Source organism: Schistocerca piceifrons, chromosome 2 (genome assembly GCF_021461385.2).
Source record: "Schistocerca piceifrons isolate TAMUIC-IGC-003096 chromosome 2, iqSchPice1.1, whole genome shotgun sequence".
Lineage (NCBI taxonomy): Eukaryota > Metazoa > Arthropoda > Insecta > Orthoptera > Acrididae > Schistocerca > Schistocerca piceifrons.
Window position 1 is genome coordinate 457,972,590 of NC_060139.1, and position 27,505 is coordinate 458,000,094.

The 27,505-nt window shown below is 37.9% G+C and overlaps 1 protein-coding gene across 1 annotated transcript in view; it reads right to left on the reverse strand.

Annotated features, from left to right (window-relative positions):
- The window catches only part of LOC124776460 (aconitate hydratase, mitochondrial-like), a 161,283-nt gene that overhangs the window by 64,689 nt on the left and 69,089 nt on the right, over nucleotides 1-27,505 (reverse strand). Inside the window, exons 7-8 of the mRNA XM_047251469.1 lie at nucleotides 12,613-12,788; nucleotides 4,125-4,254 (exon numbers count right to left, since the gene is read on the reverse strand). Coding sequence (XP_047107425.1) covers nucleotides 4,125-4,254; nucleotides 12,613-12,788 — 306 coding nt within the window. The remainder of the gene's footprint in view (nucleotides 1-4,124; nucleotides 4,255-12,612; nucleotides 12,789-27,505) is intronic.

The window sequence follows — 27,505 nt, forward strand, 5'->3', positions numbered from 1 at the left end:
GCCATCCTGATTTAGGTTTTCCGTGATTTCCCTAAATCACTCCAGGCAAATGCTGGGATGGTTCCTCTGAAAGGGCACGGCCGACTTCCTTCCCCATCCTTCCCTAATCCGATGAGACCGATGACCACGCTGTCTGGTCTCCTTCCCCAAACCAACCAACCAACCATCTCATTGGGCCATTTATTATACAGTTTTATTCCTTGATAAAAAATACTGTTTTTGGTAAGTCCAACAGATTGATAAAGACACTCACTTGGTGCAGTAAGGATGCCCAATTTTTAAACAGTTCTTTACAATTAGTCCAAATATTATTTGAGTCCTTTTCTATAGCTTAAAAATTGTGTCCATGTTATATACTTTTGATACTCAGAAAAGAATTTCATAGCTAAGAACTGAGTGTATGTTGGAATAGTATGTCACCACAAGACATTGGCTGTTGTAAAGTGATAATAGAACCCTAAGAGCATCAGATGCAGATGATCTTTGAGAGCATCATTCCATGTTAGTTGACAATCAATATTTACCTCTAAAAACTTTGTGTTATGTTACACAATCTACAGATTTATCATCTATACTTAATGTTACAGAGTTGTTTTTCTGTATATGCTGAAGTGCATACTGTTTGTTTTCTTTTTGTTTGGTATAAATTTATTGCATACTGCCCAATCATAAACATTCTTGAGGGTTTCATTTGTTTTCTCTAACAGGAGTTCTGTGACTATGATGTTGCTGTCATTAACAAAGAGAACTTTATCTTCATGTCATATACTGTCTGGAAGGTCATTGGTATATATTTCAAACAGAAAAGGACCCAATAAAGTACCCTGAGGAACGCCTATTTTTTTTATATGTTTCTTGTTTGATCATTGTTTTATTACAAATTTACTACCAGCAGATGTGTGGACTGTCTCTGCTTTTTGCACCCTGTTTTTCAGGTAAAACTGGAATCACACATTTGCTATTTCTCTTGCACCTCATGCATGTAGCTTGTTTAGTACCACTTTATGGTTAACAGTGTCAAAAGCCTTGTACAAGTCTATGAATATGCCTGTAAAACAGTCATCCTTGTTCAGTGCTTCAAGCAGCACTTTTGTGAACTCTGTAATGGGTGGTATAGTATTTCTTCCACTGTGGAAACAAAACTGTGCTTCTTTAAAAAGGTTGTAGTTATTTATGAAAATAATTAATCTGTCTTTCTTGGTTGTTTCAATTATTTTTGAGAACACAGACAACAGTGAAACTGGCCTATAGTTTTACCTTTCTTTAGTAAGGGCACAACTCGTGAGTGCTTTAGATACTCTGGAAAAATATCTGAACTAAGGACTCCTTTACTATGTTTGTTAATTGGGCTAGTATGCTTTCTGTGTACATCTTCAGAACACAGGTTGGTATCTCGTCTATGAGTGCCTGTTTCTTATTTTCAACAATGGAAAATGTGTCCTGAGCAGCCTGAAACTGCAGCCATCTGTGTGTGAGTTGCATTTGCATATGTGTGTGTGTGTGTGTGAGTGTGTGTGTGTGTTCTATCTCTGATGAAGGCCTCGTTGTCCGAAAGATCATTTTCTGACAATATGTTTGTTGTGCCTATCTGTGACTAAGTATCTCCACTACTTCTTATTATGTAATTTTTATGTTGTCTTCCTGACTTCAAGCTCTGTTATGGGAAACAACATTGTTCTTGCTGTGTAAGTCATTGTGGGTGCTACAGGTGTTTCAGAAAGAATTTGCTGCAACTTCTCTGCAATACCAGAGAAATAGTCATTTACAATTTTTTTCCAATTCCTGAGGATTTTCTGTCATTCTACCCCCATCTTTGATTCATATGTTATTATTCTTGTATTGTCTTTTCCAGTTTCACATGTTTTGACATCTCATACTGCCTTGCTTTCATTTTCTGTATTATTATTTTGTCATTGAACGGTATTTTTACAGCAAGTATTTTTTTTATATCTTTGACAGTTATCTCAGAACTATGGATTAATGTCGTTTCCTTACTTCCTGCTATTGAAGTGGCTACTTTCAGAAATGTTTCCTCCAAAATTAATTTAAGCAATGTGCATGACTTGGAGAACATAGCATCTATATTGTTTTTCAAATACTTTTCATCCCAGGTTCAATTTGCCTCTGCACTAGAAAAAGTATGTATTTTATGTTCTGAGAAGGTCCTTTTGCTGGCTAGCAATTCTGTGGGTTTTAAAAAGCCTGTTTGTAGCGTTATTAGCTTACAGTAATGATTAAAAAGTTCAAGGTCTCTTATCAATACTTTATAATTTTCCTGTCGATACCTGTGTGTACATAGTCCAAGACTGATGATGAACTTTTTGATTCCCTAGTAGCAATGTTTACCAGCTGTGCCATACCAAAGGTGTTCAAAATTTTTAGGAAAGTATAATTAATTTCATCCTCAACACGTGTTAATATTCATGACTCCACATATTATTGTGTTAGTTTTTTGGTCTGAGACTCTTTCCAGGACTTCTGTTATGTTGTTGAATGAAGCCTCCATTTTACCAGTGATTGAGCAGTACACACACACACACACACACACACACACAGAGAGAGAGAGAGAGAGAGAGAGAGAGAGAGAGAGAGAGAGAGAGAGAGAGAGCAGGGCTCCATAATGCACACCACCATGCTGTTTCATGACTGTTGTTCAACTTCACATTGGTGTACTTTATTCTTAATAGACTGCACATTTTGGTGATGAATATTTAATTCTGAGCAAATTGCTGTGGTGTTTGTGCAATTGAGTTTGATACATTCTATCTTTTGTGACCATTATAATGAACCTACAGAATTTTCACATGTTAACCGATATGTTTGATTCCATATAAATTTTGGACACACTTGGGTTAATTTTCTTGCTTAAATATTGCATTCCGAACATATCTGATTGCCAAAAACCTATTTTTCCGCTAATATATTTTTATTATTCATAGCAATCCATTTTGTAATGTCAATCGTGTACCATGAAAATTAGTCGCCACAACTGTCAACTTCAATGACCAAAAAACAAATTTGCATTAAATATAATACTGTTATGTTTCAGTTTTGTTGTACACAATCTACTACTTTTCAGAAGGCAAGATATAAATTAAATCTGAAAAATAATTTCGATTAATACAGTCCTGTTAATACTGATTTGGATTATTTCCTATTCTAGAAGGTACAGGAAGCTGGATTCACAAAATATTGTTTTTAGCACCAACTGCATCAGAGTAGTTGCAGGCAGTGTTAGATAGTGTTAAGATGGTGAGAGATTGGGTTTATTGTATACTAAGTTTGGTAAATGCTCCTCTCTGATTGATTATCTCCCTTGTATATCTCAAGCAAGTTGCACAATGTATATTTGAAAAGTGTCAAATACACTGTGTTTCAAGAACATGCAACTAAAAGAAGAAAGTGGTTAAAAGCAACATAATACCCCAGTTACTTGACATTTTAGTGACCTGGACAAAACCTTTTCAATAAGTTATATGAGAAGAAAGGAACCAGCCCTGAAACTGAGACTAACATTGGAAGAAAAGTACTGTTTATCTGCAAATATAATGCATTTGCTCTTGCTATATATTTCGACATTGTGTAAACTGAGATAGTAATTACAACATAATAATTGTGATTCATAACATATGGGCAACAAGCAAAGGGGTGCACTATAACACACTGAAGAAATCACTAAACTAGTTGAGATGCTTTTAAGAAAGAGGAACCTGTTGTCACGATTTATCCTTAACAAATAAAGGCCTTGTCCTCCCACTTATGCCAGTTTTCTCTCCCTGTTGCCATCACCCAGCTCTACTCAGCCTTCTTCTCATTGTCCCATTCTCATCATCCCAAACTTGCAGTCATGCCAACTTTGTCATAGTAATTAAGTGTGTGAATATGACTTAGTACCACCACCTTGTTCTGAACAAGAACAAGAGTTCAGAAGCCTAATTAAGCAGTTATCTCACCTTTCTACACACTTATCTTCCATACACTAATATTTTTCTGGTGAATGACAGTCTGTCCTATCATATGTTACTTATATTACAGTATCCAGAGAATGCAGTTAGCACAACAAACATTCACATATTAGGAGATACACCATGATTTCTTTTGACATCTTCACAGGAAATACTTACCCACTCTAATATCCAAAGGCCAACCTTTTTCTTTAGCTGTTTGGCCAAGTTTTGAGATAGGGTGGCACAAATCTGGCGTGAAAGGTCCATTGATGTGTGGTTCTAGTGTATCCAAATCTAATTCTATTGTCTGCAAAAAGAAAAATGTCCTGTAACAAAGAGATCACCAGAATAAATTTGTTAACTACATACACAAGTAGCAGTAAATTACCATACAAAATGAGAAGAGGAAAAAGGAAATCCAGTTATCATAGAGCTAAACATAACAAAAAATATCACCCTCCATTTAATTTTTCACTCAGAGCCTCCACAGTAGAAAAATATGAAGTACATCATAAAGGTGGCCTGGCAAGTGAGGAACACAACACACAATGAACACATAACAGTGTGCGAGAATTTATTGGCTGGTCTTGTAGGTACCCATTTGCATATACTCCACTGTAAAAGATACCAAAATTCAAATTTACATGGAATGAAATTAAAGTTTGTGAAGAAGAAACAAAAACTGTATGGTTTGACAGTGACATTGTATTTCTGGGAGAGATGGCAAAGGACTTGAAAGATCTTCAAAAGGAGATGTTGTTGTTGTTTTTGTGGTCTTCAGTCCTGAGACTGGTTTGATGCAGCTCTCCATGCTACTCTATCCTGTGCAAGCTTCTTCATCTCCCAGTACTTACTGCAACCTACATCCTTCTGAATCTGCTTAGCGTACTCATCCCTTGGTCTCTATGATTTTTACCCTCCACGCTGCCCTCCAATGCTAAATTTGTGATCCCCTGATGCCTCAGAACATGTCCTACTAACCGGTCCCTTCTTCTTGCCACAAAAGGAGATATGAGATGAATATCATCAAATGTAAAACAAGGCTAAAGAACGTAGTTGAATTCAACTAGGCAATGCTGAGTGAATTACATTAGCAAATGAACCAGTAAAATAAGTAGATGAGTTCCAGCTGTTTGGGTGCCAAAATAACTTAATGGCTGAATTAAAGAGGATGCAAAATGCAGACTGGCATTACCAAGCAAGATTTTTCTGAAAACGAGAAATATGTTAACATTTAACTCATATAAATTTAATTGTTAGGAAGTCTATTCTGAAAATATTTGCCTTGAGTGTAGCCGTGTTCAGAAGTGTAATGTGAAATATAAGCCTTAGAACAAAGAAGCTTTTGAAATGAGGTGCTGCAGATAAATGCTTAAGATTAGACTGGTAGCTCAGGCAGCTAATAGAAGAATGTTGTAACCATATACAGTGAGCATGTGTACTTAAACAACGCCCATCTCCATGACTAGCCTAAAGAGGCACTGCCGTGCAGTGCAGATGGTACGGCAACCACAGCACAGTACGCAACAAGCCTCTTGTAAGCCAGCATCAGCCTCAGCCAGACTCATGTTTAGATGGCTAATGTATGCTTCACTGTTAGACTGTGACTGAATGTACTCGTTGGTTAAGTGTGTTTGTGCTGATTATTATTTTATATGTTGTCTCAGTATAGCTTTTCATGTGGAAGCATAATAAAAGTTGGTTGGTGGGAATTCAGGTATTGTGTTTGTGCAACATGACAATATTTTTGGTGAATAGTGCAGTATTCTGCTGAGCGTGTTTCATTTGTTGGTTCATTATGGTCTATATGTCAGTAGGAGAAATTCTTCCATTTCTTCTTGAACAGCAGCAAGCTCACGTCAGCCAGCAGCAGGCTCTATCCATGGCAGTAAACAATCTGGCAGCACTGTTGACATGCCAGGGTTCACTGCCATTGATGCAAACTCCACCGTTTCCTCTGTATGAGAATACTACGGAAGACTGGAACGCATATAAAAATGCCTGTGGCAACATTTCCAAGCTTTTGGCATCTCTGACATCAACATCTGTAAGGCTTTCTTTCTGTCATGGATTTCTCCTCATGCTTATCACCTTTTGTCAGCTACCTCCTCTTCGGGAACCACAGTTTCGCTTTTGATGAAATGTGTCAGTTTCTCTCTATTCATCATTGCAAAAATACTCATGTTATCGCTGATTGTTCTGAGTTCTGCTGTTGTGAAAAGTGGCTGCAGCAGTCGTACAGATCTTTGGCAGCAGAGCTTCATCAGCTTGGCCATCATTGCCAGTTTGTTACGGAAGCTCACCTGGGCACAAGGCTGATTCGATGGTTTGTCATGCTGTAATACATTTGGCCTCTGATAGAAAAGTTGGTGAACATGCTTTTACAATGTGAAAATCCCTCTCTCACAGAGGTTTTGAACATTACCCAGCATTTTGAAGTACGCAGGGAAGCAGTAAATCAGATAGAAACGTGGTGTGAAGTAGTTTTCATTGCTTCTCCTCCTCAGCCACCATCTGTGAGCTCACAGGGGAAGGTGATGCCATGGCCATGCAATCACAGTCTCCACGATGCTGTGCTAAACAGTAACAGCAGTCAGTGTCACGAAAGTGGTCACATGCCCCTCTCCTGTCGTGCCGTTATTGTTTTCTTCACCATCAGTGGGCCACATGTCCAAAGTGATGGGCAATGTGCAACCATTATAAAAAAGGGACATATTGCATCTGTGTGCAACTCTCAACCTCAGTAGTCAGAGATGAACATTGATGTGAACAATGTTTCCCCAGTGACTGCAGCCACAAACAAATTTTATATTGAAGTGCATTTTTTGGACAATAAGTTAAAAATGTAAGTAGACATGGTTGCAGCAGTGACTTTGTGAAATTCTCAAGCCTATGTGGATCTTGAACCACTGGCATTGTCCCCTGTCTCCGTTGGTTGGTGAGTTACAACAAACAGCAAATACCCATATTGGGACAGTGTTCTGTCCCCGTAATGTATAAAATCATTTGTTTGGCCTTTGCACTTTCTGGTGGTGGATGATCTTAACAATGAAAACTTATTTGAGTTGGTGCCTTGAAAATTTTTGGATTCTCTATTGATGACGAAGTGCATCTGGTATCGGATCAGGTTCTGTACCAACAACTGGATGTGCTCTGCTCAGAATTTTCCTCACTATTTTTGGAAGGTTTATGGTGTGCTATCAGTTTCTAGTCTCACATAACAAAGTCACTATGAAATCGACTGTGTGCCCCTGTATTTTCATGCCCGGTCAGTTTCAATAGCCTTATGGGAACAAGTCAAATTAGAACTAGATTGACTTACGTCCTTGGGTGTTGGCACACCTCTCTCCTCTAACGAATGGTCTACTCTGTTGGTAACTGCTGCATAACCTAACGGCAACCTTCAGCTCAGTGGTGGTTTTAAATAGTCTGTAAATTCACAGTCTACTATTGACATGTATGTCTTACCCCATTAGGACCTAGTCTTAGCACGGCTTGCCGCTATGTGCAACTACCATAAATACCTGTGGATGATGATTCCAGACATATCCTTAGTAGTGAATGCTTCTTTGGATTATACCAATACCAATGCCTTCCATTCAGCATCGCTAGCACCCCTGCTATTTTCCAATGATTTTTGGAACAGCTCACAGCTTCCGTTCTGAGGTGCATTAACTACCTGGATGATACTGTAGTCTCCGGTTCCTCAAGATAAGAACACTTGCAGAACCTTCATACTGTGTTCACAGAGCTGCAGACTGCCAGGTTGAAATGTAACTTCGACAAATCACAATTTTTTTCAGCAATTTATCATCTATCTCAGTTTTGAAGTCTCACATGCTGGCATCAAGCCTTTATACCAGCCTGTTGATGCCATTATGGCTTTGCCACATCCTTCCAACGTCAAGGAGTTGCAGGCCATTCTCAGAAAGAATACATGCAACCATAAATTTCTTCCCAACGTGACCACATTCCTGTGTACAAATAAGTGGATGGTTCCAAATACCCTATTGCATACACTTCTGAAACCCTGAATCAGGTGTGCACACTCAAAAAATGTTCATGTTTTCCTCTGTGGTTCTAAATTTCATTTACTGGATAAAGCGGCCCATCGCCTGCAACACTGGGCTGTTTTTGTAGAGCTTTAACTGTGAGTTTCATTTCCACCCCACAGCACAACACACTAATGCAGGTGCTCTTTCTTGATTGCTGACTGATTCTAATGGATGAACTGTTGTGTTTTCATTTAGACAGCTAAGCCCAAAACAACGTGGATGGTTTTTCCATTAGCAGTTCTCTAATTTCGGCAGCTATCACAGCCAATCCTGTCTTACATCAGGTCTTTCAATTTGTCTGAGTGCCACAACTGGCCAGACAAACCACTGGGTCAGGCATCAGATCCCTTGTGTGATTATTATGCTCTCCGAAACTGCCTTTCTGTTCTTGATGGTGTGTTACTTTTGGCTACTGAAGAGTTCGGACCCAGGCTTGTGATCCCCACTGCACTGCAGTGGGACAACATGTGCCTTCTCCACCTGGACCACTGGGGTATTTCTCATACAAAATTGCTGGTCTACCACCATTTGTTTTGGCTAAGTATTGGCAATGAGGTCACACATGTTGTGTCAGACTGTCCACAGTGCGCCACCAAGTTAGCGGCACCACGTGTCTCTCTTTTCCCATGGCCCATCCCTCAGCATCCCTGGGTAGTGTATTCATGCTGATTTTATGGGTCCTTTCCTTTTCTTTTTTTGGCTAGTAGTAGTTGATGTTTTTTCAAAATTTCCTTATATGGTTCATTGCCCAACCACACCCACAGTAGCTGTGGTGATGGCCTCCGTCAAGACTTTTCTCTTTGAAGGATTGTCATTTATGCTCATGACAGAAAAAAATGGCCCACAACTTGTATCCAGCATGTTACGACTCCTCCTCCATTTCATCCTTAGTCCAGTGGTGAGGTGGAGCAGCTATTCCATACTTTAAAAACTCAGATGATAGAATATATCATGTAATCTCCTCCTGAGGAAACCATCAATAGGTTCTTGAGCTTGTACACGTTCATCCCAGTTGGCAACTGTAGCACAGTAGAGATGTTTCATGGCCGCCATCCCTGTACACTGCTTCATCTGCTCTGGCCGATGCCTGACCACCTTCCAGCGCCTGCCTCGCAGTGGTTCTGTCTGAGGTCTGCCATCTGGGCCTGTGGGTTTGACCAGTGCCCTAAGTAGATACCAGTGGTTGCCCATCACTGCTGAGGCCACTGTCTCTGTGTCATGCACACCTCCGATGGTTTGGTGTCATGACACTACGACCAGCTCCGCTCACGTGTGGCCAACCACACACTGGAGACTGCGCCACCACCTCCACCATACGCACCAGCCTCCACAGTGCAGTCTGTGTCCCCTGTAGCCCCTGTGCTGTCTTCATTTTTGGTGCTGCTGCCACTGGCCAGGGTGGTTATGGTTAGCATGGGGCTGCATCCATCTCTGCAGCCCCTATGCTGCCTCTCTCTTCTCTGCTGGCTCCATTGCTGAGTGACTACCCAGACATGGATTTGGCGCCTTCACATTAGTGCTCCCTTACAGTCTCTTGTGGGTGAAAGGTGCTGTGCTGGTCCACAGCAGTACCATTTCAGACCGTACGCTGCAGTTGACAACAGAACTCCTACTCCTACTCCAACAATCATCCCCTTCTGATGGCAACATCATGAACATTTGTCCCCAAGGGGGAAGGAGTGTTGTAACCTATACATTGAGCATGCATAATTAAACAGCACAGGTCTCCATGTCTGGCCTGAAGAGGACACTACACATCAGCACAGATGGTGCAACAAGCACTGTGCCATGTGCCTAAAAGCCTTATATAAACCAGCATGCTGGGCTCTCAGCCAGACTCACATTTAAGTGACTAATGTATGCTTCAGTGTTCAACTGTGAATATACTTTTTGGTTAAGTGTGTTTGTGCCGATTACTATTTTATTCATTGTCTCAGTATATCTTTTCATGTGGAAGCAGAATAAAAGTTGGCTGGTGCGAACTCTAATATAGTGTTTGTGCAGTGTTATAATAAAGAGGTCCTGGATTGAACTTTGGAGTAAATAAATGCATGGTCCAGGCATGGACCCATGCAGAAATTTTTTCATGAGAGAGGCAAGAGTCATTTCTTATAGCTAAACATTTCAAGAAGTATACTAAACTTCTATTATTTCAAACAGTTGGCAGTTATCCACGTAGTACTCAGATTGCTTTGACACCTAAATGGTAAGCATATTTCAATATTATACACGATGAAATACATCTAATATGAATCTGGATGCCACCTTTTTGATCCAGTGATCTGAAATTACATCCTATTACTATTAAATCCATGGTATCCAATATCTCCATGGTATATCCATGGTATGCAATATATCTAAGTTTCCATACTATCAGGTTGAAACTGAAAAAAAAAAACTGCTAAAGAAAAAAGAATGATTGAGCAAAGCCCTGCTGAATATTGACAAGAATAACCAATAAATATGGCAGATGAATATTCTTGGAAGTGAAGGAACAGGGATTAAACTTCATAAAAGCTTATTTGACTTTGATGGAATCTACAACACATTGTCTGTAAACAAAACTTCGCGCCTGATCAAGTTAATGAATTTATTCCTTTACTTTCATTCTCTGTATTCTTTAAAGTTAGTAAAGTTAAGCAAATTGTTTTTTGAAAGCTATATTTTTTTTGTTTGGTCAGGGAAACTGTAGCCTAGGGCCAGCATACGACTATACGAACATGGGAAATCTCCCATAAACACCCTCAATTCGTTGATGGAACTGACCTGGACATCTGAACCAATGCAATCCTCATCTGAAATTTTTAACAGTAGTGTGCAGCCATGCCAACTGGACAGCAGAATTTGTCAGATTGCATGTGGTGCTGGGCAGCAAGCAACAGTATTCAAGAACACCTCAAGAGAACAATTCTGTAATCTGTAGTTTAGTAAAGCAGCAAACAATCATTGCTAGAAATACATGAAAGTGTTGTAATAAATAAAAATCCTTTATTCAGATTCCAGGAGGGAGCAAATTCCCTCTCTTGCTCCCCCCCCCCCCCCCCCCCCCCCCTCCCGCCCTCTTCTGGAGACACCTATAGGCACAAGCAGCAGTTACCTAAGGAAGGGTGCATTTAATAGGACACATAATGAGCCACCAGCAAATGCACAATGTGGTAATGAAGAGAAATGTGTTTGTGTGTGCAGGGGGGAGGAGTGACAGTAAAAGTACCAATAGTAACAGTGCTAGTGATAAATTATGGTATTTGGCAGGACTAATGTTAAGAAGATGGAAAAGATCAGTTTCAATTCATCACAGCTTCACAGTGAGAACCTAATCATTGCAGACTCTGTTCCTCACCCAGTTATCTTGTTCCTGCACAACCAGACATCTCATAACTCAGAAACATGTTGGTCAGACGAATTCTGTTGCTCAGTATATTTCTTTTGACTTAGTTTCTCACTACACCTAAAACAACTGGACCATGTTGGTGCGTAGGATAAATAACAGAAAACGGTTTTGAAAATAATTGTACATTATAACAACCTTGAGTAAATTTAATTTAAACAAAAGCATGCTCCAACTATCCAGCAAAAGTGACAGAAAGCTACATGAAAGATGTATTATGATGATTATGAGGTTCTTTGCATTATATGAAGTATGGAGATGATGACTGTCATCATTACAATGTATTCTCTCATTTTTAAATGTTTTATTTGAATACAATTCCACACCTTTTGGGACAAGGAATCAATAAGCTTATTGATGAATATTTTAAACCTGAAAATTATTTTTGCTAGTCCTCAGGAAAACAAGCTCCTGTTCTTGAACAACCATGGGGGGTGCTGGGCTAACAGCAATATGTATTCCAAGTGAATCACATAAATGTAACCAGAATTCAAGTCTGGAGAGCATACTGCCCATGACATTCAGATGATTTCATCACCAACTTAGTACTATGAAGATAACTGAAAAAATTGACAAAAGCATGTAATAGAACAAAAGGTTAAAAACCCTATCCAAAAACTTTTCGATTGGTAAAGAAACATTTTGGACAATGTGGAAAATTTTACATTTACCACCATTGATGCAGCTATCATTATCAGTCCATTAATAAATATTGGGATGTTTCGTGTACAATAGGATGTTTGTTTATCACTGTAAGCCCCCTCCTGAAGGAAATGTGCAAGCTGTCAGGCTCAATGCTTATTATTACTCATCAAGGAACAAAACATGACTTCGTTCTGTGTATTCCCACCCACAACGTTCTTCCACTTCTACAACTACCTTCAAACACTATGATATTGAGTTTTAATGGAAGGAGCACAGGTTTGGAATAGGGAAGGATTAGGAAGAAAATCAGATGCATTCTACCAAAGGAATCATCACAGCATTTACCTTAAACAATTTAAAGAAATCACAGAAAGCTAAATTTGCTGATATTAATGGGAAAGCCACACACATAAAGGACATGTATCAAATCACTATGTATGTTTGTGTGTGTGTGTGTGTGTGTGTGTGTGTGTGTGTGTGTGTGTGTGTACAAGCACACGTGTCTGAAAAACACACACAGACACACAGACACACACACACACACACACACACACACAGAAGCGGGTGAAAGTTATACCTGATCATAAGGAGCTCCAGGGTCTGCCATAAATAGTGTCTTAGCATATTTGTCTGCTTCTTCAGCAATTTCCTTTCTATTTGTAGCTAACAAATAGTCTTTCATGCGTTGATTGTATGGGAAAATTGATGTTGTTGCACCAATTTCAGCACCCATGTTACAGATTGTGGCCATACCTGTAACAATGTTTAAGATGGTATAAAGAGCTGATCTTTACAGAGAGATCATAAACAAAAATGCAGAAACACAGTTCAAACAGATAAAAGTGTTAAACCTGTCAACTAACTAAATAATTACATACTCAATGATAACATAGAAAAGAATATATTTTTGAAATAATAATACTGTCTATAAGAATGGATAAGTTGACAGGATGTATTCTGAGGCATCAAGGAAACATCATTTTGCTAATGGACAGAAATGTTAAAGGTAATTATTGTAGAGGGAGCCCATGGTTTGAAAACAGTAAGAAGATTCAAATGGATGTAGGTTGCAATAGCTATGCAGAGATGATGAGATTTGCACAGGATAGACTAGCATGGGAAGCTGCATCAAATCAGCCTTCAGACTGAAGAACAGAATGAGAACAATACTCTTATGGAGTGAAGAGACAAAAAAAGTAGTGAAGTGTTGGAGGGCACATTAGCAGTAACTCAGAAATAAAAGACTAGCACATTGAGGGTTCTCAGTGGCCAAAATATTAAACATCATTTCATCTTTCTTGATGATTTTGGTATTGAAATACAAACAGTCAGTCAATAAAGAAAAAAAAATCTGCTCAATGTTATGACTAGACAAATGAAATTAGTGAAATAGCAAGTTCTACAACAAAATGAACATAGCTACACCCCAGTGTTTTTTTACTTTTGGAGAGATTAACTAGCATATTCTATCAACAAAGACACAAAAAGTCTTTTAGATGTCACAGACATACTAAGCTGTTAATATAAGGCTTTAATAATAGTTCAGCTCACCCTGAGAGTCAACAAGATCAAAGATTTGTTGACTCACAGTGTAAAATGAAAGTAAGTACTATACTTCTATGAACTGTTAATATTTTCATTCATATGTAAGGTTACATAATTTTCATTATCTCTAAAATATATCACAGCCCCCATGTCTCTACTTAATATTTGAAACATACAGATTCTTGATATTTCCAGTTCTGGAGCCTTCACTGATAAGCCATCTCAACAGGCTTTCTGCAAACGTAAACCAGCACCAATTTAACCATTTCTGGTCTTTCGTACCTCCAAAATGTTGGATAGAATGACATATGTATCATTTCAAAATTCCGAAACTTACCTGCTCAGCTGCCCACATTGTCCAATGTTATGATGGCAGAACTAGTTTCGTTATCAACTGAGCTCAACTTAAGAGCTAAAACACGAAATTTACTACTTATAAATCTCAACTAATAACAACTCACATCACTACAAGGTGGTGAAAAGAAAAATGAAAGGAGGTTTGTACTGGCAGTACTGGCAGTAGCAGAAGCATAAGAAAGGAGTCAAACTGTGCATTTCATTACCATGGAGCATTGGTGGAGTGCAAATCAACAGTCATTGTACACATGATTTACCAACCCAGTGACAGTTTGACTGCTGCACACTGAGAGTTTCAACAGCCCTGTCACATCCTGCCTGATGGTCAAGTTCTGTTATTATACACAATCACAACAAGGGTTCAGAATTTTGAAGGGACTGGTTCAACTCTGTAGAAAGCATAATGGGGTTATATGGTTTGTATGTACCACTGAAAATATCAATGCCACACAGGCCCCCACTGAAAGGAGTCCCTGTTGTTTTGTGCGAGACCTTGCCTCATCATTGCAGCTCATATGTCAGACTATTCAAAGAATGGCCCATAAATTTCTCTATCATCCATATAAAATTCACCTTATGTAACACCTGAGTCCTAATGACTGTGTTCTGGAACTGCAAATTTGAGAATAAGTGTTGTCAAATGTGAGTGACAATGCAAACTTCACTCGAAATCTTTGAACGCCCAATGAAGCTCATTTTCACTTAACTAGTTACATAAATAAGCATAACTCAGGCAGACTCAAGGCTTCAGTGCTCCTCTTCATTATACAGTACCAAAATTACCTTATGGTGTGCAGTGATGTGTTTTTGCATTGGTAGGTCATTAATTTTTGGAGGATGAACGAGGCACTGCCATCAGTGCAGCATTTGAATGTTATGTCAACATCTAAGAGATATTCCTTCATTTTTCTGATTAAAAAAAGTGTGATTTTTTCTAAAACAACATTTTAATTATCGAAATGTTTCAATTAGAAAATTTGAGATTTTGCAAAATTCTTTGCAAACTTTTGTAAATTCCATTCCCTGGACAATAATTTATATTGATTTAAGGACACTAAGCTAATTGTTAATGCAAATACAGGGCTATTACAAATAATTGAAGTGATTTCATAAATTCACTGTAGTTCCATTCATTGACATATGGTCACGACACACTACAGATACGTAGAAAAACTCATAAAGTTTTGTTCGGCTGAAGCCGCACTTCAGGTTTCTGCACTCGAGAGCGCAGTGAGACAAAATGGCGACAGGAGCCGAGAAAGCGTATGTCGTGCTTGAAATGCATTCACATCAGTCAGTCATAACAGTGCAACGACACTTCAGGACGAACTTCAACAAAGATCCACCAACTGCTAACTCCATTTGGCGATGGTATGCACAGTTTAAAGCTTCTGGATGCCTCTGTAAGGGGAAATCAATGGGTCGGCCTGCAGTGAGCGAAGAAACGGTTGAACGCGTGCGGGCAAGTTTCACGCGTAGCCCGCGGAAGTCGACGAATAAAGCAAGCAGGCAGCTAAACGTACCACAGCCGACGGTTTGGAAAATCTTACGGAAAAGGCTAAAGCAGAAGCCTTACCGTTTACAATTGCTACAAGCCCTGACACCCGATGACAAAGTCAAATGCTTTTAATTTTCGGCGCGGTTGCAACAGCTCATGGAAGAGGATGCGTTCAGTGCGAAACTTGTTTTCAGTGCTGAAGCAACATTTTTTCTTAATGGTGAAGTGAACAGACGCAATATGCGAATCTGGGCGGTAGAGAATCCTCACGCATTCGTGCAGCAAATTCGCAATTCACCAAAAGTTAACGTGTTTTGTGCAATCTCACAGTTTAAAGTTTACGGCCCCTTTTTCTTCTGCGAAAAAAACGTTACAGGACACGTGTATCTGGACATACTGGAAAATTGGCTCATGCCACAACTGGAGATCGACAGCGCCGACTTCATCTTTCAACAGGATGGTGCTCCACCGCACTTCCATCATGATGTTCGGCGTTTCTTAAACAGGAGATTGGTGGAGATCATGATCAGCAATTCATGTCATGGCCTCCACGCTCTCCCGACTTAACCCCATGCGATTTCTTTCTGTGGGGTTATGTGAAAGATTCAGTGTTTAAACCTCCTCTAAATAAATAAATAAATAAATAAATAACAAGAAACGTACCAGAACTGTGAGCTCGCATCAACGATGCTTTCGAACTCATTGATGGGGACATGCTGCGCCGAGTGTGGGAGGAACTTGATTATCGGCTTGATGTCTGCCGAATCACTAAAGGGGCACATATCGAACACTTGTTAATGCCTAAAAAAACTTTTTGAGTTTTTGTATGTGTGTGGAAAGCATTGTGAAAATATCTCAAATAATAAAGTTATTGTAGAGCTGTGAAATCGCTTCAATCATTTGTAATAACCCTGTATTGTCTACCTGATGTGTAACTCTATGTTTTGAAAACAGTATGCTGTTATAGGCATCTTTAAATAGGTGTTGTGAAACAAAGCCACAGGCAGTCTGCACCCATTAGTGATCAGATGAAGTTCCAAGAAAGTCCATGCAGTCAGTCTGTGTTTGAAAATCGGTAATGTAAAGTTTCATGTAATCAGTCTATGCCAAGATAGTATTGCACTATGTATATACACTATGGAACAGTTATTGTGTGTAGACAAAGTATTAATGCCACATGTTAAATGCTGTCACACTACTTGAAGTCTATATGAGTTTGCTGACGTAGTGTATGAAAAATGTGTAGAATACTACACATTTGATCATCATGATGACAGACAGTTATAAAAATATGCATAAAAATCAGACTCAACTCTAATGATGTTATGTACATTTACATAAGAATCATTTAAGGCCCCTTGCAATCAACAAATGAACTTTGTGAAGAAGAGAAAGAAGAAGAAGACTACCAAAGAACATGACTGACAGGTCAGTAAACCAATATACTATATGCAGGTTCTGCAGATGATGAACATCAATAAAAACACAACAGTGAATTGGATGTTTGTATATTCCAAGTATAAGTTGAAATTTATATGTAATGAGATATGAGGGTAATCTCAGCATACTGCTTCGTATCAAGGTGATCTGTGTACGTGTGTCTTCCAGAACAAGGAAAGCTCCAAAGAGGAACAGTGATTTTTTATGGCTGGCACCAGGGAAATCACTTCAGCACCGTCCAGATCCAGTGCCATCAAAAATGTAACTATGGAGGTAAGTACACAATATCAAAGTGACAAAAAAATGCACAAGCCAAGTGAGCAAGCTGATGGGCTGCTACAGAAGAATCCAGACCTACCCTTTTGTGAGAATGGCTCATTATTAAATCTTTAAAAAATAAAATTGATGATCTTAGTAGTAACTATATAATGCATTGTAATATAAATGGTTTAAGTGCTGAATACTCATGTGACAGAAGCTCTAAGTTAGATGAGCTACAAGTTTTTTTATCTGAATTTCTAAATGTTAAAGTAATTTGTTTAAATGAACACTGGCTTAGTAGTGATACCATAAAAATCTTAAATAAAATTGAAAACTTCAAGGTAGCTACCAGCTTTTGTAAGATAAATAGGTCACGAGGAGGTTCATACATACTCATTCATTCTGATTTAGATTACCATGTAAGATGTGACTTCAATTGTTTTAATGAAGAGTGTATTTTTGAGGGTTGCTGTGTTGAGTTAAAGGACTTAAATGTTGTTATAATATCAATTTATAGAATCCCAGGGAAGGTGGCAACTGAGCATTTCCTACGTAAATTTCAGAGTTTGTTAGAATACCTCAGTAAAGAAAAGAGGAAAAAAATTGTAGTTGCTGCTGATTTCAACATCAATGTGTTATATGAAACATGTGAGGTATCAAAATTTACAGACTTAATAAAAAGTATGGCTTTAAATTAAATTTTTCTGAATCTACAAGAGAAAATGCTCAGTCAGCTACATGCATTGACAATATTTTAACGAATTACGTATTTGAAGATGGATATAAACTTTGTCTAGATCTAGGAATTTCTGACCATTCAGCATTATTCATTGAGCTACCAAGAGCAGGTAGCGATGTCCCATGTAAAAAAGTTTATGTAAAAAGGGTCTTCAACCAAGAAACTTTGACTCTGTTCCATGATAAGCTGAAGGAGACAGAATGGCACTTTGATACAAATATTTCATGCACAGCAAATTTTGAAGCATTTCTAAGGGATTTTCTAAGTGTTTTCAATGAAATGTTTCCACAAAAAACTTATTTTAATAAAATGACAAAATTAAAATGGAACAATGTTTTTGTTGTTGTTGTTGTTGTTGTTGTCTTCGTCCTGAGACTGGTTTGATGCAGCCCTCCATGCTACCCTATCCTGTGCAAGCTTCTTCATCTCCCAGTACTTACTGCAACCCACATCCTTCTGAATCTGCTTAGTGTATTCATCTCTTGGTCTCCCTCTATGATTTTTACCCTCCACGCTGCCCTACAATGCTAAATTTGTGATCCCTTGATGCCTCAGAACATGTCCTACTAACCGGTCCCTCCTTTATGTCAAGTTGTGCCACATACTCCTCTTCTCCCCAATTCTATTCAATATCTCGTCATTCGTTATGTGATCTACCCATCTAATCTTCAGCATTCTTCTGTAACACCACATTTCGAAAGCTTCTATTCTCTTCTTGTCCAAACTATTTATCGTCCATGTTTCACTTCCATACATGGCTACACTCCATACAAATACTTTCAGAAACGACTTCCTGACACTTAAACTCGATGTTAACAAATTTCTCTTCTTCAGAAACGCTTTCCTTGCGATTGCCAGTCTACATTTTATATCCTCTGTACTTCGACTATCATCAGTTATTTTGCTCCCCAAACAGCAAAACTCCTTTACTACTTTAAGTGTCTCATTTCCTAATCTAATTCCCTCAGCATCACCCGACTTAATTCAACCACATTCCATTATCCTCGTTTTGCTTTTGTTGATGTTCATCTTATATCCTCCTTTCAAGACACTGTCCATTCTGTTCAACTGCTCTTCCAAGTCCTTTGCTGTCTCTGATAGAATTACAATGCCATCGGCGAACCTCAAAGTTTTTATTTCTTCTCCATGGATTTTAATATGTACTCCAAATTTTTCTTTTGTTTCCTTTACTGCTTGCTCAATATACAGATTGAATAACATCGGGGAGAGGCTACAACCCTGTCTCACTCCCTTCTCAACCACTGCTTCCCTTGGATCACTACAGGTATAAAAATCTCCAGTTCTAAGAAAAGGCAGCTACACAAGAAACTAAGACATAATAAAAAAATTAAATTTATTGAATATGTTAAACGATACAAAAGTACATTTAAGAAAGTTGTCAAAGCAGCAAAGCAAATGACAAATAATAAATTAATCTTAAAACATGAGAATAAATCAAAGGCAGTGTGGTCAGTTGTAAAACACGAATTAGGTATCAAAGCCTCTAGACATGGAATTACTACAATTAAGCTTGAAGATGAGATCACTGTAAATCCAGCTCAGATTTCAGAGTGCTTCAATGAGTTCTTCATCAATGTAGTGAAACCAGAGGTTAATGTTGCAGATCATGAGAACAATGTATGTCCCTTTGGACTAAATCATAATTCTGAATGCCTCACAAAATTTAAAACAGTTTCAAGAATAGATGTAGAAAAAATTATATTAAAACTAAAAAACAAAAATTCTGCAGGTTGGGATGGAATACCAGCAAAAGTCCTTAAATATGTGTGTAAAATAATAGGATACCCACTATCTAAAATAATAAACCAATCCTTTGAACAAGGAAGCTTCCCAGAGGTGCTGAAGTAAAACCGTTGCTCAAATAAGGGTCAAGAGAGGATACGGGGAATTATCGTCCCATCTCCCTCCTTCTAGTCCTATCAAAAATCTTTGAAAATGCTGCTGCTATGCAGATTCGAAATTTTATGGAGAAATATGATATCATTACGGAAAACCAATTTGGTTTCAAGCGTGGCAAAAATACCATTGATGCAATTAACAAGTTTATCGACAAGATCAGCACATCATTAGACAACCATAATAAAGTTGCAGGAATCTTTTGTGATCTCACAAAAGCCTTTGACTCCGTAAATCATTCACTGCTCATCTATAAGCTTGACAAGTATGGGATCAAGGGTAATGTCCTAAATTGGCTTACTTCATACTTATCAAATAGGAAACAAAGGGTGATTATCTCATCAAATGCAGCAAATTACTATTCAAAATGGAAAACAGTAGCCCAAGGTGTCCCTCAAGGCTTGATTCTAGGACCTATTTTGTTTTTGTTCTATGTTAATGATTTACCGAAGAATATAAATGCTCCATCGATTTTATTTGCAGATGACACATCTGTATTAATTGAAAACCAGGAGCCAGAAAACATCCCTTTCTACATAATAAACACAATGAACAAACTAGAAACATGGTTACAACTGAATGGATTAAGATTGAACATCCCCAAAACCCACATGGTCCAATTCAGAACAAAACAGTCAAAGCCCCAAGAAATTAAAATAACTCATAAAATCAGGATATAGAAGAAGTGGATTCTGTGAAGTTTTTAGATAAAAATTTAAACTGGAATAAACATGTTGACTATCTGTTAAACAAATTATGTAGCTTTGCATTTGCTATGCAAATATTAGCTGGTGCAACAGACATGAATACAAGTAAAATTGCATACCACAGCTACTTTCAATCAGTTGTAAGGTATGGTATTATTTTTTGGGGAAATTCAAGCAATATATTGCGCATACTAAAGTTACAGAAAAGAATTTTAGGGAACATGTGTACTACCCATCCAAGGACATCATGTCACCCACTATTTGATAAACAACAGTTATTAACAGTTCCCTCCTTATACATCTATGATATTATCATCTTTCTACACAGCAATTTAGAGTTATTCGAGAAAAACTGTTTCAATCACACGTATAACACGAGAATCAAAGACAGTTTTATGCTTCCCACTTATCACTTAAACCTATCTGCGCAGTTTCCTCAGTATATGGCAATGAAAATTCATAACAAGCTAAAAGGAAGGAATGTTCTGAGTATGAACCTAGAGACACTGAAAACAAAGTTATACGATATACTTGTCAAATGCTGCTACTACACTGTTGAGGAGTTCATGAAGGATGAACTGAACATTTGAGCAGGATAAATTTACATATAGTCTTGTGTGTAAATGTAACTGTCCTTCACAAAAAGGAGGAAAGAAAAATAAAAATTTATATTAATGTTAAAATGGTTTGTACCAATTAGGCCTAAGTTGCGTTATCCATTTTTTTGATGTGTCTCCTGTACACTAATCATATGATTAGAAATTGTATGTTATGAGATGAATAAAACACTATTCACTATTTCCAGTTTAGAGTTAGTTAGTTAGAGGTAGAGTTAGTTAGTTACATGTTCCATTTTTCAATCTCACAGTAACAATTATGATGTGGAACGTGTCAAGTGCATAAGAAATGCACACACAAATCAAGGTGTTTTTTCTTTTTTCCTTTATTTTTTTTAAAAAGCTTAAAATCTTTATTATCTACCCCATTCTCTTAAATGGCACAAAATGCATATATCATACCTATAGATTTATGTATTCCTATTCAAGAATTCATCTATGGTATGGAAACAGTTATCAAGGAGACATGGTTTCAATTTATTTTTGAAACTATTACTGCTGTCTGTCAGACATTTTATTTCATCTGGTAATTTATCGAAAAGTTTTACAGCAGCATAGTTTACCCCTTTCTGTGCCAAAGAGAGGTAAGGTAGAGGATAGTGTAAGTCCTTCTTTCCTCTGGTATTATAATAATGAATGTCACTGTGGTTTTTAAACTGGTCCTTGTTGTTGAGAACAAATTTCATTACTGAGTAAATGTGCTGTGAGGCTGTTGCAAGATTCCTAACCTTTTAAACAGCTGCCTACTAGATGTGCAACTGTGAGCCCCATACATTATTCTAACCATTTTCTTTTGAGCAGTGAATATTTTTTGTCTAAGTGTTGAATTACCCCAAAATATTATTCTGTATGACACCAGAGAGTGAAATTATGGAAAGCATGTTTGATTGACAATTTCTATATCCTCAGAATTACCAATTATTCTAATTGCAAAAGTTGCTGGATCTAGTCGCTTTAGGAGATCCAAAATATGAATTTTCCAATTAAGATTCTCATCTATATGTACACCCAAAAACTTTGTATGCTCTATCCTGACTACTGTCTTCTGTTGCTGTGTTATGTTTATTGAAGGAACTGTACTCCTTACAGTAGAAAATTGGATGTACTGTGTTTTTCCAAAGTTCAGAGGAAGCCCATTTGCAGAAAACCAATCAATAACTTTTCCAAAGACATTATTTGTATAATTTTCTATTGGAGTTTCTTTTACTGGAGTAATAATGATGCTTGTATCATCAACAAACAGTGTCAGTTTAGCTTCTTGTTTCAGATAAGAAGGGAGGTCATTCACATATATCAAGAACAGAAGGGGACCCATGACCTAATCCTGTGAAATATGTAATGTAATTTCAACCCAGTTAGATGAAGTGGAAAATTTTCTTAAATCACTTAAACTGTATAAAGAAACTTTTTGCTTCCTGTTCTGTAGATATGACTTAAACCACTCATATGCTGTTCCATTTATACTATAGAATTGTAATTCCTGTAACATAATGTCTTGGTTCACACAATCAAATGCTTTCGATAAGTCACAGAAAATTTTTATTGGTGACATTTTACTATTTAAAGACTCTATTATGTAGGCAATGAAACTGTATATTACTGTTTCAGTAGAACAGCATTTTTGAAATCCAAACTGTGATTTACTAAGTATCCCATTACTGTTGAGATGGCTAACCACTCTTGAGTACATAACTTCCCCAACGATTTTTGAAAATGCTGTAAGCAAGGATACTGGTTGGTAATTATTGACATCTGTGGTGTCCCCTTTTTTGTAGAGAGACTTGACAATGGCATATTTTAACCTGTCTGGGAAAATACCTATAGTTAGTGATGCATTACAGATGTAACTCAGAACATCAGCTGTAACTGCTCCACATTGTTTTAATATCTTGTTAGAGATGTCATCTACTCTGACAGAACATTTATTTTTCAAAGATTTAATAATTTTCCTTATATCACAAGAGGTTGTTAGATGAAAATGAATCTGACAAGGATTTCTCAAAACTGACTCTTCCATGTACTGTTTGGCTTTTTCTTTTGAACTATTTTCATCAATTTTTTCACCTAAACTTACGAAATGGTTTTTAAGAACTTTCAGCATTGCAGCGTGTCAGCAATCGTAAGTATCGAAATAATTATGAAAAATCTGCCTCGATTGCACAAACTACAAAGTTTGTCGTGCATTGCTATTAAATATGTCTTAACTCCCGCATCATCGCTTTTATCATTTGCTCAATTGGCTAATTGTGCGACAACTTTTGGCAATCAGTTAGGTCCCGATCCATGTTAACTTTGTAATCCCGCTCCCGTGCATAAGAAGAGCGTTTCCTGGCCGCGAGCAGGTGCAGTGATTTTGATGGCCATGCATGTGAGCAGTCTGCGGTGCCTCGGTTCGGTGGAGATCCTGTGACCATCGTACGTTGGCTGGGGCGTGGCAGCACACATAGGGTTGAGATAAGTAATATTATTGACTTGGTACATATGTACCATGTATTTGTAAAAAAAAAAATGTTTTTATAGGAGCTTGCCACTGTAGGTGTTGATTTTAGCCTTTGACTATGCCTATTTAGGCAAGCTGTTTTATATTTGTTCTGAAGAAGGCATGGTTACCCACGCTGAAACCTAGGTAAACACCAGGTAGTTCGTGCAATCGAGGCGGATTTTTCATAATTATTATGAAATGGTTGTTAAATACATTAGCTACTTGTGTACTGTTGGTTAAGATGGTCTCATTCTCTTTAATAGTAATACTACCTACCCCATTGGTTACTTTTCCCGTCTCTCTTCTAACAACATTCCATATTGATTTGATTTTATTGCCAAGGTGTTAATTTCATCTCTAATATACATATTTTTTAATTTTCTGAAAACTTTTCTCAGTATGTTACAATAATTTTTATAGCGTAAAATTACTTCGGGGTCTGTACTAATTCTTTCTGTTTCATACAATTTTCTTTTTCTTTCTGAAGGCACTTTAATACCTGTAGTAATCCAAGGTTTCTTAGAAAACTGTTTGGTGTTACAGTTAGTCTTTTTTGGGGGGCAAGTATGTTAAAAAAGGGATATAAATTTATCGAGAAATATGTTGCATTTATCATTAGCATTTGGCTCATTATATACATCTCAGTTTCAATCCAAAAAGGAAAAGACCTACAGACAAGGTTTTAATGAAGATTTCAGTCTTTACATATGCCAGAAAAGACCAAATACATTACATTGAAAACTGATAACCAGACTGCAATGAAGGTCAAAGGGAACATAGAAAAATACTCTTGAGTTGTGTCTGCAGCAGGTGCAGGCATCATGGGAGAGCCTTGGAAATGTAAAGAATGGAGCTTTTTTTAAAAAAACTTGGCCAACAGCTGTAGACAATTACATGTGTATAATCTTGAAATTTTGGGAGGGGGGGGGGGGGGGCATGAAGGCTAAAATGCTTATATGGCATGAGAGGAAGCATTGAAGTTGAATCATGCATAGCTGTCCGCCCCGATAGCTAAGTGGTCAGCGCAATGGACTGTCATACCATAGGGCCCGGGTTCGATTCCCATCTGGGTCAGAGATTTTCTCCACTCAGGGACTGAGTGTTGGGTTGTCCTTATCATTCCAATCGACACGCAAGTCACCAAAGTGGCATCACCTAAAAAGACTTGCACTAGGCGACCGGTCTACCCGATAGAAGGCCCAAGTCACATGACGTTTCACTTCATTTCATACATAGCTGGATACAATTGTGAGAAACTGAATAATGTTGCAAGGGTGTTTTGTCACACAGTGCAGGCCTCCATGGCCAGTACTTGCATCCTTGATTTTAATCATTATTGTATTAGGATGTATGGAGAGACCACAGAAATTCAAAAGCACAAAAACAACTTTAACAGAAAAGGAAGAAGACTGAAATTACACAACTTGTGTGCCATAGTGTTAAATACAGCAAATAGCACCAACTCTTCTCCACTACAAGCTCCATAACACATGTCAGCTTCATGAACTTGGTCAGTGGTGTGATGACATCAGGAACCAGCCTTTGGGTGGAAATAAGTAGTTCAGCTTGCTGAGCTTGTAGTTTAAGGCTGCTGTTTGAGTCTTTATAGCCTCTGATGATGCCTCCAGCATGTGGAAACGATGTATCAGCACTTTGAGGATGGCTTAATGCCCGTAAAACAAGAATCACGTAAGGCATAAAGAGTTCTCTACTATAATCCAAAAACTGTGACGGATGAAACAGGAATTTCAAAATTGCTGTAGTATACATTATTTTGTTAGCAAATGGGCAGGGAGTTTCGAACAGAATTTTATAAGAACAAGAGATATTTTGTAACAAATTATGAACATGTTACTGAAAGTGAGAAAGCACCATAAAAACATGATATTTATCTGTCTGAAAACTGGAGGGAACTACCATCAAAAATGAAGATGAGTAAATTATTTCAGCTGGCCAGAATGCAGATGTGTTACTTGCTGAGTGAGTTGACAGAATGGACATAAAATAAAATAGCTCTTAATTCCTATAGAATGTGCCTATTCAATGTCTATGAAATTCAAATAATATATGGGTGGCATTGAAGATTGAAAATTTGTGGGCGGTGATAGCTGGAAGATGGGAGGTCCTTTCGTCCCAACAGTGGCAGAGCCTATAGTGATGTATCCAGAAACAGAAAGTGTCACACAGGCAAAGCTGAATAACACTAAGAAACAACTACCTTAGATACACTTCACATTTGTGTATTATACCCTGTACATGAATCTAACTTCAGAAAGCAGCTTGAAGAGTTTTTATTCACTGTTAATCCCATCAGTTCATAGGACTTTTTTTTTTAGTAAAAATGGTTTGAAGATTCTTAATTATAGCAATGTGTTTTTTTATTTGTGTTTGCCCTGTGTACAAAATAGTATGTAAGAAAAAGAGAGCTTTTAGGTGGAAGAAATGTTGGTAACAAAAGAAATGCTGTGATTTCACAAATATTTGAGAATATTGTCAATGTAAGTTATTCGCTCAAAACATTCTTACAATAAAAATGTATGACATGGAAATGATCAAGTTTTTCTCAAAATCCCAGTTCCTCTACCTCAAGGTATGAGAGAGAGAAAAAAATGGAAGGACTATGTGGGGATATGTAACAGAAATCATCAATCAAAGGAATTTTTCTCCCTTTATAAGGCAGGAAGAATTCTGTGATAAGGTATCAGAACCCAGAACCAATGGGCAAAATGCTCTCGAGGCTAGTTCTTAGCAGTTTTCAGACAGAATTCTGGAAGGCAGAGGCTGCATTGCCTCTCAGGGATTTTGTCAGTTTTACTGCTGCTTCTGTGAGATAAATAGACAGCTCTTTACCCTGTCTACCAGTCACTAGACACAACACTTTACTGTTCAGTTAAGAGGAGAACGTACTTTATTTCCAGGCAGACTCTTCATAGTGTGTATTCTTTGCAGTTAGTAATTTGGCTACTCATGTTCCTATGCACAGAAATTACATCCAACTGTGTTGCCCAATTCATTGGTGAAATGGAAGCCTGGTTATGACAGCATTGCAGGCTTGTATTGAATAACAAGGCGGGCACAACAAAGAGTATTCGTTGACATGTACTGATTAGCAAGGCAGGCACAACAATGAGTATTTCTTAACAATTGTTTGCCATAGCTGCAACAGGGAGCACATACTTGACCAAACTGTTGGCCCAAGGATCAAGTCTTAAAGATGTAATATAGTCACCATAGAATATAGTTTTAATCTTCATAAATATGACAGTGATTAATTTAGAACAATCTCACATGGCACAAAAGTGCAGTGTGGTTCTATCAAGTTTTTCTGCAGAGACATTCATATCGACCAACTAAAAACAAAACATTAACACCTGTGTACTGCTTCCATTCACAAGGACAACATAAAATGCTATTAACATAACATGTTCACAAGAATCACTTGATTTGTAATGCCAATTAGTGAAGCAGTGATAATAATATCCACAAAACGTGCCAGATGTTGCATTGTTCTACAGTGTGCACTATTTGTCCGACATAGGACTGGCCATGATCACAAAGTGTCTCATAGAACCTAGGTATTCTGAGTGTGGCCAGTCTTAAATTGGACAAACAGCAGGCACCATAGAATAACACAAGAAGGAGCATGGGAGGTTTTATTGCCTACTCTAGCTTGAAAAATCCACTTAAGCTGAGTATGCATTAAAAAATGATCACCAGTAAAATTTGATAACACTTCTATCGTGGCTTGAACTAACAGCTTCTGGGATGGTATCATTAAAGAATGAAGGACTACATCCTTAACAGAGGTGGTGGCCTGCAGCTCAGTGATGCCTGGGATCCAGCAATAGTGAGGTTGAAGCGGGCACGTTGAACACATGAAGTCAATGCATGCCTCATATATGATGAT